We start from the raw sequence: 12,060 nt of genomic DNA, 5'->3' as shown, positions 1-12,060 counted from the left end.
GACATGATTATGCGTGCCTTTGATGTAAAAATATTGTACTACTGCCACCTATCCCATATTTAAACCCACTCTCCCATAGGGGCAGGGGTTGCAGGGTTCCCTGCCACCATACGCACATGTCATTTGAATGAAAAGTGTACACAATTTATGCATTTTGTTGCATTCATCAGTTCCAATACATAAATCTCTCCGTTCAGTCATAAATGTACGAGACGCCCAATGGACTGGCTCTGAGCGAAGATGGCTGGCGATGACGATGGTGTGATGCGATGCTTGCAATGTGAAAAAAATTATAAATTACTTGCATAGATTCGTCGTCATCGTTTCATTTTTCAATTGTGTGTAGTTGCAGCTGAAAGGGAGTGTTAGGTGAGGGGGCAGTCCATGTTCATTTGCTCTTAGCCACTGTGTTTTGCTATATTTCCGCGTGTGTATGCGATTTCGTAAAATGACCAATTTATCATTTTTGCCTGTGTGGCATCACTAGCACTGCCCTAGTCAAGTGTTTTTGTTGTCATTGCAGTTTGTTTGCTTGTTGTTATTGTTGTGGTTCTCAATGTTTATTGATTGTAATTAAAACAAATTCTCACCTAATTTGTAAATCTGTTGATCTTATTTAAAACACCTAAATACTGCCTTTACTATGGAAAGAGAAAGGGGGATTGTGATCGAAGGTCATTACAGAAGAAGATCGTCATTTAGAACCTATAGTGCATGGTATATATATATGACTAACTGACTGACCTAGAATCAATGTCCAGACAAAACATGTGAAGCTGGAATAGAGGTAAATTCGTACTATACAGAGTGAGAGGAAAAATCTGCAACCAACTTCAGACTAGTGTCATTTCTAAGCCACTCGTCCGACAGCTGTTGAAATTATTCCAGTGACAGCTCATTATATTGTTTACAAGCGTACAAAAGCATTTTGGTGAGAATTTTACAGAAAAACAGTTACGGGTTGCCCATATTCGACGGACCCATGTTTTTTTTTCTAAAAAATCTAAGAAAAAAATAAAAATTTGGCGGTTGGCAATGTTAATCATTTAATTTGTTCCAAGTAGATTTGTTTACATCAATTTTTTTGAATATGATATCTCTCAAATGGCCGCCTCTGGCGTTGATGACGTATTGTGCCCTTTTTGCTGCATTTTCCATCGTTTTTGCCAACATTTCGGCCGGAATAGCGGCTATTTCTTCACGAATGTTGTCCTTGAGCTCTTCTACGGTCCTTCGCTTGTTAACGTAAACCTTTGACTTCAAATATCCCTACAAGAAGAAGTCAGGCGGCGTCAAATCGGGCGAACGAGGTGGCCAGTCCAAATCACCATTTTTCGACATCAAACGGTCCGGAAACAAATTCTTCAGAAAATCGATTGTTATGCGACTTGTGTGCGGTGGAGCGCCGTCTTGTTGAAACCAGAACTGCCTCATACGCTTTTGACGAATAATTGGCATCACAAAACTGGTCATCATGTCGCGATAACGCTCCTAACAGCATGGCCATTTTTATTTTGGAAGAAAAACGGCCCAATGACCGTTTTCGTACTAACGCCGCACCAAACTGTGACTTTTTCGTCATGAAGAGGCTATTCCTGAATCTCCTGAGGATTTTCAGTGGCGTAAAAACGGCCATTTTGCTTATTTACGGTCCCATTCAATGTGAAATGGGCTTCATCGGACATGATAATTTTGTTCCAAAATTGCTCGTCATCTTCGGCCATTTCGATGACACTTTGTGCCCATTCGAATCGACGAGGCTTGTTCGCAGGGAACATTCTTTGCGTCAATTGTATTTTGTACGGGAACAAATGCAAATCAATGCGAATAATCCGTTGTAAAGTGGACCGAGCCATGCCCGACTGTTGAGAACGGCGTTTTTGGGATGTTCTTGGGGACCTCTCAACACTGGCTCGTACGGCAGCGATATTCTCGGCCGATCGCTTTGGTCGACTTTTATATGGCCTCTTCGGATTAGAAAGAGCCTTACCAGTCGACAATTTTTCGTATAAACGCTTAATGGTGTTCTTAGAGGCGCACTTCTCACATTTTTTTTCACAATTGACTTCTTCTGTTGAATGTAAATTTCAACTATTTCAGAGCGCTCGCGTGGCGTGTATTGGTTCATGGTAAAAATCTGCTTGGACTGACGCTTCAAACGCGGTATGTCATTAAGCGATGTGACATCTCTGTCAAAAGTTATGGCGTTGCCAGATGGGTCCGTCGAATATGAGCAACCCTGTATTTGTGATGGAATTCAAGTGTGATAGTGTGATCTCTTTGTATTTGGCTGGAAAACCACAAGTGGCTATCGTTAGAGCACTCCAGCATTTAAATGTGAATAAATCTTTTGTGTAGTAGTGTAGTAGAAGTGGACGGAATAAAACAGCAACATCAGCAGAAATGGTTCGAAATGTAAAGAAGCAAATTGATCGAAACCCGCGTTGCAGTGGCTGAAAAATGGCTCGTGGGCTGAACATATCGCAATATTTCATTCGGCAAATATTGAAAAATTAGCTCTGGGTAAAGCCATTGAAATTTTAAAAAGTGGAAGAACTTGCACCGCATCAGAAAGAAAACAGACTGAAAAGAGCTAAAGAATTGCTTCGCTTGGCCGAAAGTGGTGAACTGCCGAATTTGGTTTTCTCCAATGAGAAAACATTCGTTGTCCAGAAGTTTGTCAACAAACAAAATGATCGTGTTTACCTGCCAAAGATATCAGCAGGAAATGTGCATCTTCGGTTGGCCACCAGAACTCAAGCGCAGGCCACGGTGATGGTGTGGTGTGGTCCGCCATAACAGCGGATGGTCGGATGAGGTTCCTCGCTTCATTTCCAGTGCACAATGGCCACCAAAACCTCCGGATACCAATCCGCTGGACTATTGTGTCTGGAGTATTTTGGAAAGCGAAGTCGGTACTAAAAAATACCAAAGTGTCAATCACCTCAAACAAGCGCTTTGCCGGGAATGGGCCAAAATACCGCAGAGGCCGTTTGTCCGTTTGAAGGTCATAATTCGTGCCAAAGGTGACCAATTCAAACAAATCTACACTTATTCTAAAATGTTATGCTATTTCCGACAGTTTTTGCTTTCATTCAATAAAAATAAATAAAATTTAAAAATTATGGCGTTTAACGATGTTATGACGTATGTGAACGGAAAGAGCGAAAAAATTTTGGTATGAAGATGATTGTGGAAATGTGTACTAAGTGTAGGAACTGTACTTAATGGTACTAAATTTGAAACAGTTTAGTTTAGGGTAAAGGAATGAAGTTGGAATTTTGAACTTTTGGCCATTTAATGGTGGTTTCGGAACTGTGTACAATAATTGTACGAAATGTACTGGATGGTACCAAATTCGGTATTGGGTGAAGGAATAGAGACAAAATTCTGAAATTTGAAGAATACTGATGCTACTGCTGCGTTTGAGATTTGGTGGTGATTTGGAAATGTGTCGTATATTTGTACGAAAAGTACTAAATATTACTACATTTGGAATTGAGAGAAATGATAGGGCTGCAATTCTCAAATTTGATATTGAGATCTCTGTTGATATCTGGAATTGAGATATGTAGGTGGTTTTGAGTGCTCCTATAATAATTTTCGAAAAAGTACTAAGTTGAACCATATTTGATATTGGGTAAAGGGATATAGATAAAATTCTGAAAATTTGAAATGTGAAGAATACTGTTGTTATCTATGTTTGAAATTTGGTGCTGAATTGGAAACGTGTCGCATATTTCTACGAAAAGTACCAAATATTACTACATTTGGTATTGAGGGAAATAATAGGGCTGGAATCCTCAAATTTAATATTGAGATCTCTGTTGATATCTGGAATTGAGATATGTAGGTGGTTTTGGAAGTGCCTATAATAATTTTCAAAAAAGTACTATGTGGTATCACATTTTGTTACTGAGTGAAGGGATAGAGATAAAATTCTGAAATTAATTATTTAGAGTATTGAAGGTATCTGCGTTGGTTTGCAAATGCTTACTATATTTGTGCGAAAAGTACTAAATGGTAATAAATTTGCTAATGGGAGAAGAGATAGATCTGGAATCCCCAAGTTTAATATTGAGGTCTATAATTGGCAACTAAAAGTTGATATCTAAAATTGAGATCTGGTAGCGGTTTTGCAAAAGTGTACCACAATTGTACTAAATGGTACTAAATTTGGTAATGGGGGAAATTAAAGAGCTGAAATCCTGAAATGTGATCTTAATGTAACTGTGATATCTAAGATTGAGTTATGGAGATTTTTTCGGAAATGCGTACTAAGCGGTACTAAATTGACTATTAAGTGAAGGGAATTCTCAAATTTAATATCGAGATCTGTGTTGGTATCTAGCTTTGAGATATGGAGGTGATTTTGCAAATGCGTAATATAATTGTTCGAAAAGTACTAAATGGTACTCATTTTGGATACCTAGGATAAGAGAGATGTATTTTGTTATGAATAGGCTTACGAAATGTTCCTAAATATGATTAGACAAATTTGTCTAACTGAACAAATTGTGCATTTTGAGTAATAACGAAAAGGGCTTAATATGAACTGTTGGAACGAATTTAAAATTTGGATGATGTAGCCGCCGGCGGTGTTGATTTTTGGTATTTGTTCTAGATAATTAATATTGAATGTGCAGCTTCTTTGAGAAATATATTTGAAAGACACTTACGTTTTCCTTTTCTTCGTAGCAAGAACTTACCTGTAAAATAATAAAAAAAAGGGTTCATTAGTTTTATAGCAAAAAAAATCAATTATTTTGTTTATATGAATGGATGATAATAAAATATAATTAATAAGACAACAATTATGCGCCGAAACATTGTTTATTAGCTGGGCAACAATGCAGCAATATGAGCCCAAGAGACGTAGCACAATGGGTTATTCTGGAATAAAATAAAACACTTTTAAAGGTAGTTTATAGGTGGTAGATTTTAATAATATATTCTAAAGGGGTGTCCAACAACTCCAACTGGAACAATATTCTATGTTACTCTGGAGTCACATGATCGAGTATTATTTTTCCAATCATTAACGTATTCATAGAGCTCGAATGTCGGTAAAATCTTCAAGAAACCTTCTTTATGAGCTTCTATGAGCAGAAGATCTTAGTGTGGTTTTCTACAGAGAGGTGCTTTGTATGAGGTCTAATATGTAGACTAGACCTTCAAAATGTCCAACATTGACAGAAAAATGCGTATGATCTTTAATAGGAAGATGGTCTGTTGGAAGGAGACCTACGAGATGTATTAAATGCACAGAATTCTGAAAGATTCACTCTGTACAGAATATCTGCGAAAGGTCTACCCTAGACAGAAGTTGTGCGAAATATGCCTTTCGAATGGTATCTATATGGCCGGAAGACTGATCATCTATGAACAGAAGACCGTTTAAATTGTTTATAATATTTGTTTATGATCTGAAGACAGAATAATATCTCCTTTGCTTCTATGGAGAGAAGGGTAAAGGTATTAAACACACAAAAGATATTAAAAAAAATCTATGGCCTTTTAGTTTTCCCCTGATAGAAGACCATTTGAGGAGATGTTTTTAAAGAAGACCATTAGAAATTTCTTGAAGATGAATTAAAAAGAATAAACTTTTTTAAAATCCTCTATTGAGAGAAAACTTTTAAAGGCTCACAATTGAGAGAAGATTTTTTAAAGGTTCTCTATGGGAAGAATAGTTTTTCCGTGAATTATATAGTCATTAGTACTTTTATGAAAGGAATTTGAAAGACGACCTTCTATGGTCTGCTATTGAGATTATACCTTCTGAAGTTTCTTTACATAAAGAAATGTTCATAAAGTTCTCATATTGAGAAGATCTTTTCAAAATCTTCAATTAAGAGGGGGAATTTTAAGGTTGATTCAAAGGTCTCCTAAAATTTTCTTCAGTATTCTATGGAGAGAAATACTTTTAAAAGTTCTCAATTGAGAGGGCACTTCACAGAAGTTATGTGCTTTATAGAGATAAGTGATTTTTCAAGGTAAGATCTTTTCATCCTCTCTTTTTGGAAAATAAAGAAAGAGAGAGTGAGAAAGACAGAGACTAACAGAGATAACTTTAAAGGAGATATGTTGAAGAAGACCTATTAAATGTTCTCTATTCGGGGTAAAACCCTTTAAAGGTCCTCTATGACGCGAATTGCCTTTGCATGTTTTCTATGGACGAAATAGTTGTTTCTATGGACAAGGAAAATTCTTCCACATACAAAGAAATTACTAAGTCTTGCTATGGATAGAATACCTCTTATAATAGAGAGATAACCTTATAAGAGTTCTATATACACAGAAGGGAACACATAATACACATGGTAAGCGCTCGTCTATGGCAGATAGAGGATCTTTATTTTTATAAGTTAAGGCTATAGAGGGTATATATCAATGAAATAACGGGGTTAGACCCCTTTTGACGAAATCCGTCCTGGTATATTTGGAGTCGATGTAGCCCTATCTGTATGTCCCTCTATCCATGTCTAATCGACTTGATCAACATTTCGTTCAGACCATATGTATTTAGACCATATGTCTTTTTTTTTGACAAAATCCGTTTCAGGATATTTGGAGTCGATCTAGCGATGTCCGTCCGTCTCTCTGTCCGGCTGCTGCGCATGACAACTCTCGAAGGAAGTATTCGATTTGTTCCCAACTTGTTACATCGTCATATTATTATCAAATGTACATCGAGTTCGGAGATGGGCAATCTCGGCCAACTCCTTGTGGTGCCTCCACAAAAAAAGGTCTTAATTCTCAAAAAAAAAAAAAAAAAAAAAAAAAAAAAAACGAAAATGTCAATTTAGCCATTATATTAGGGTCTGTACGACGACGTGGACCTGCATAGGCAATTTTTGTCATAGGTCATTACAATATTCGAATGCGAAACTTGGAAAAAAATCGGTGAATAATGTAGCCAAAATCATCAAAATACAGAATATCGGGAGGTGCCGTTATATGGGGGCTATGCGAAGGCATAGACCTGCACTGACAATTTTCTGTCATAGTCTGTAGTATCCATTATGAACTTCAAATACCAAGCTTGAAACAATTCCGCTGAATTAAATCGCTAAAATCAAATATATATGGAGACTATACCAAAACCTACCTACCTGGCCTATTTCCAATACCAAAAGTCCTGCAGACATAATATACATTTGAGAAAAATTTTATCAACTTACTTCATTTCGTTCGGATGCTAGAGTGATTTCCACAGATGCACGGACATCGCTAAATCGACATTTTATGCTGATCAAGAATGTATATACTTTGTGGGATCTAGAATGTATATATTTCGAGGTGTTACAAACGGAATGACAAACTTAATATACCCTCCATACTAATATTTGTATTAGTGACAGGTAAGGTGCGAAAATGGACAATATCGGTCCACTCCATCAGGTATCTCGCCCAACAAAGAGCCAACATTTTGAATAATAATAACCCTGATAAAACGGGATGTAAAAGTCCTATAGTCTTAAAAATACTCACATCACAATATAGGTCCAAAATGGATAATATTGGTCCATTCCATCAGATACCTTCCCCGCAAATGGTCATCATTTTGAATACCCATGGTAGAAACCGGATCATTTCCTCTGGTACAAAATACAAACGCTAAAAGAGACAGAAATAAGCATCCAACTCTCTTAAAATCTCACTCGCTCAAATAGTTTTGTTAACACAAGATCTGTTGTGAACATGATGTATATCTGCGAACCCCTCCTGGTACTCACCACAAAAGGTCATAAATTTCGATATTTTTTTCTGTCATAACTTACGACTCCTTTCAACTTGTTATATCTAAATATTTCTCTGAGCCACCACCCTGAGATGAATGGCTGAGGGTATACATCTGATACTTTTTAACTTATTTTAATAAAACTTGATCGGAAAAATTGTTTCACCCCCTTTGGTATTTCCCCAACAAAAACTAAAAATTTTGCGAAAAAAAAAAAAAATAAATATCTAAGGGGTATCCGTCCGATGCAGTTTAAGCTTGCAACATTGTAATAATTGGGTAAGACTTGGGTCAGCTGCTTAAAAGGACAGTAGTAGACCACTTTTTCTTGAACCTAGTTTAAATAATAATAACTCCCGTAAAATTGAAAGCCCTTGTGTAATTTTAATTGAGCATATCACTTTTTTAATATGTTTGTCAATATCAGAACCTGACCTCCAAAAAAAAAAAAACCCGCTCGAATTTGAACATAGAGTGAGACTCACTCGAATTCGAGCGGGGACGTTCATGGTGCAGGAAAAAACGAGCAATCTCTTTTTTTTTTTGTCGTTCGAATAAGAGTGAGTGTTAGCATAATCGATTTTGTAACTAAAAATTAAAAAAAAAAAATAACAGAGAATAAAAATAATATTTTGAAATTCCAACATCCCAATGTGCCACAATTGTCTGGTGGATCGTTAATTTGTTACGATTTACGTGGAACTCATAAAGTTTTTAGAATGGCATTCGAAATAACGAAAAAAGCCATGTGTTTGATTTTTTGCTGAGGCGGTCATTTGTGAAAGAAACGAAAAAGAGATTCGGATCAAAATCGATATTTTGTTTATTTCCCTCACATATTTCACTGAAGGCTAACATGGAGGGGAAGTCGTAAATAAGTTGCCACCATTGCCAGATGTTGGCAATACAAAACCCAAAACAAAAAAAAAAAAAATGAGAATAAAATGATGAGGTTATTATGGAGGTTGTGGTGATGGCGGTGAAATCGCAAAGCCATGAATGCATAGAATAGCATTTGAGGTAGAAAACAACGCATTGTACCTGTAGTCTGTTTTTTTTTTTTCACAAAGATGTATTTTTGCAACATAAAATATAAAACTAAACTGCATTTGAAATAAAATCATGTTGATCAAATGCATCAATGAAAATTTAGGATTCTCTTTTTGCTTCGCATCAATAGCACCATATGTGACAATTTAGACAAAAAAAAAAATACAGCAGACATTCGGCAACCAAATTTCAATTAATTTTGTTTCTAAATCTAATAATAAGAATTAGCACAGAGAACTTAGTCACCCAAATTTTATTTAGGTTAAGGGGTTGCGAATGTTTTTCCGAATGTGCATTTCATTTCAATTTATTGCCACTTGGCTGGCTATCACCATCGATGTGTACTTTTTTTGCTTGTTTGCATTACACTTGACCATTTCATTCTAACTTCAAATGCCACCACCAAGTGTCGATTGACTATGATTAACAAGTGAAATCAATGTCGAGTTGAAGGTTTAATAAAAATAAATAGCTACAGTACGGACTGCTTAGGTGCAAATATTTAGGTCGATCCTTCGTATGTTAAAAAAATATGTATGGTCTTCTATGAGAAGACCCACTTCAGCAGCTCTTCTATGAGAAGACCCACTTCAGCAGCTCCTCTATGAGAAGACCCACTTCAGCAGCTCTTCTATGAGAAGACCCACTTCAGCAGCTCTTCTATGAGAAGACCCACTTCAGCAGCTCTTCTATGAGAAGACCCACTTCAGCAGCTCTTCTATGAGAAGACCCACTGCAGCTCTCCTATGAGAAGACCTTCAGCTCTTCTATGAGAAGACTTTCAGCTCGTGAATGAGAAGACCTTCTAGTCTTTTATGAGAAGACCCACCACAGCTCTTCTATGAGAAGACCCACTTCAGCTAGTCTATGAGGAGACCCACCACAGCTCTTCTATGAGAAGACCCACCACAGCTCTTCTATGAGAAGACCCACCACAGCTCTTCTATGAGAAGACCCACCACAGCTCTTCTATGAGAAGACCACCACAGCTCTTCTATGAGAAGACCCACCACAGCTCTTCTATGAGAAGACCCACCACAGCTCTTCTATGAGAAGACCCACCACAGCTCTTCTATGAGAAGACCCACCACAGCTCTTCTATGAGAAGACCCACCACAGCTCTTCTATGAGAAGACCCACCACAGCTCTTCTATGAGAAGACCCACCACAGCTCTTCTATGAGAAGACCCACCACAGCTCTTCTATGAGAAGACCCACCACAGCTCTTCTATGAGAAGACCCACCACAGCTCTTCTATGAGAAGACCCACCACAGCTCTTCTATGAGAAGACCCACCACAGCTCTTCTATGAGAAGACCCTCCACAGCTCTTCTATGAGAAGACCCTCCACAGCTCTTCTATGAGAAGACCCACCACAGCTCTTCTATGAGAAGACCCACCACAGCTCTTCTATGAGAAGACCCACCACAGCTCTTCTATGAGAAGACCCACCACAGCTCTTCTATGAGAAGACCCACCACAGCTCTTCTATGAGAAGACCCTCCACAGCTCTTCTATGAGAAGACCCACCACAGCTCTTCTATGAGAAGACCCACCACAGCTCTTCTATGAGAAGACCCACCACAGCTCTTCTATGAGAAGACCCTCCACAGCTCTTCTATGAGAAGACCCACCACAGCTCTTCTATGAGAAGACCCACCACAGCTCTTCTATGAGAAGACCCACCACAGCTCTTCTATGAGAAGACCCACTGCAGCTCTTCTATGAGAAGACCCACCACAGCTCTTCTATGAGAAGACCCACTGCAGCTCTTCTATGAGAAGACCAACTGCAGCTCTTCTATGAGAAGACCCACTGCAGCTCTTCTATGAGAAGACCAACTGCAGCTCTTCTATGAGAAGACCCACTGCAGCTCTTCTATGAGAAGACCCACTGCAGCTCTTCTATGAGAAGACCCACTGCAGCTCTTCTATGAGAAGACCCACTGCAGCTCTTCTATGAGAAGACCCACTGCAGCTCTTCTATGAGAAGACCCACTGCAGCTCTTCTATGAGAAGACCCACTGCAGCTCTTCTATGAGAAGACCCACTGCAGCTCTTCTATGAGAAGACCCACTGCAGCTCTTCTATGAGAAGACCCACTCCACTGCAGCTCTTCTATGAGAAGACCCACTGCAGCTCTTCTATGAGAAGACCCACTGCAGCTCTTCTATGAGAAGACCCACTGCAGCTCTTCTATGAGAAGACCCACTGCAGCTCTTCTATGAGAAGACCCACTGCAGCTCTTCTATGAGAAGACCCACTGCAGCTCTTCTATGAGAAGACCCACTGCAGCTCTTCTATGAGAAGACCCATAGCAGCTCTTCTGTGAGAACACCCACCACAGTTCTTCTATGAGAAGACCCACTTCAGCTCTTCTATGAGAAGACCCACTTCAGCTCTTCTATGAGAAGACCCTTCAGCTCTTCGATGAGAAGACCTTCAGTTCTTCTACGAGAAGACCCACTTCAGCTCTTCTACGAGAAGGCCCACTTCAGCTCTTCTATGAGAAGGCCCACTTCAGCTCTTCTATGAGAAGGCCCACTTCAGCCCTTCTATGAGAAGGCCCACTTCAGCCCTTCTATGAGAAGGCCCACTTCAGCCCTTCTATGAGAAGGCCCACTTCAGCCCTTCTATGAGAAGGCCCACTTCAGCTCTTCTATGAGAAGGCCCACTTCAGCTCTTCTATGAGAAGGCCCACTTCAGCTCTTCTATGAGAAGTCCCACTTCAGCTCTTCTATGAGAAGACCCACTTCAGCTCTTCTATGACAATGACCTTCTGATCTCCAATGAGAAGACCTTCTGATCTCCTATGAGAAGACCTTCTTGTCTTCTATGACAATGACCTTCTGGTCTTCTATGAAAAGACCTTCTGGCCTTCCAAGAAGTCTTCTGTCTATGGAATATCTTTAATAGGTCTTCTGTCTTTAAAAGACCTTCAAGTGATCGTCTGTGTATAGAAGACTTTCAGCAGGTCATCTGCTAATAATAGACTTACTCTTAAAAAGGTCTTCGGTTGTTGTTTTCGATAGGTCGTCAAGTACAAACTTTTTTATAAGTGTTATTTTTACACAAAATTTTACAAGATTTCTATTTGCAATTATTGAGAGTGTACTGTAACCAAAATCGATATTGGCAATGCGACAAGTAATACATCAGCGACAGAGGTGGCTGCAGTAGCATCATCAACAAACCACCTGTCGATTAGCAATTACTTTAGCAAGGAAACAACTAATCATTGTGTCCCCTGCCTACACACCTCTTTCC

The 12,060-nt window shown here is 38.8% G+C and overlaps 1 protein-coding gene across 9 annotated transcripts in view; it reads right to left on the bottom strand.

The window, feature by feature from the left end:
* The window catches only part of LOC101889073 (polypyrimidine tract-binding protein 2-like), a 420,192-nt gene that overhangs the window by 328,852 nt on the left and 79,280 nt on the right, over positions 1-12,060 (bottom strand). For 5 of the 9 annotated variants that reach the window (XM_059119292.1, XM_059119290.1, XM_059119297.1 and 2 more), the window contains one exon: positions 4,680-4,709. The exons of the other annotated variants lie outside the window; for them this stretch is intronic. In XM_059119292.1, coding sequence (XP_058975275.1) covers positions 4,680-4,709 — 30 coding nt within the window. The remainder of the gene's footprint in view (positions 1-4,679; positions 4,710-12,060) is intronic. 9 annotated transcript variants of the gene reach the window in all.

Source organism: Musca domestica, unplaced genomic scaffold, assembly GCF_030504385.1.
Source record: "Musca domestica strain aabys unplaced genomic scaffold, Musca_domestica.polishedcontigs.V.1.1 1, whole genome shotgun sequence".
Taxonomy (NCBI): Eukaryota; Metazoa; Arthropoda; class Insecta; order Diptera; family Muscidae; genus Musca; species Musca domestica.
The sequence above is the reverse complement of the archived record's forward strand: the minus strand, read 5'-3'. Positions and strand labels throughout refer to the sequence as shown.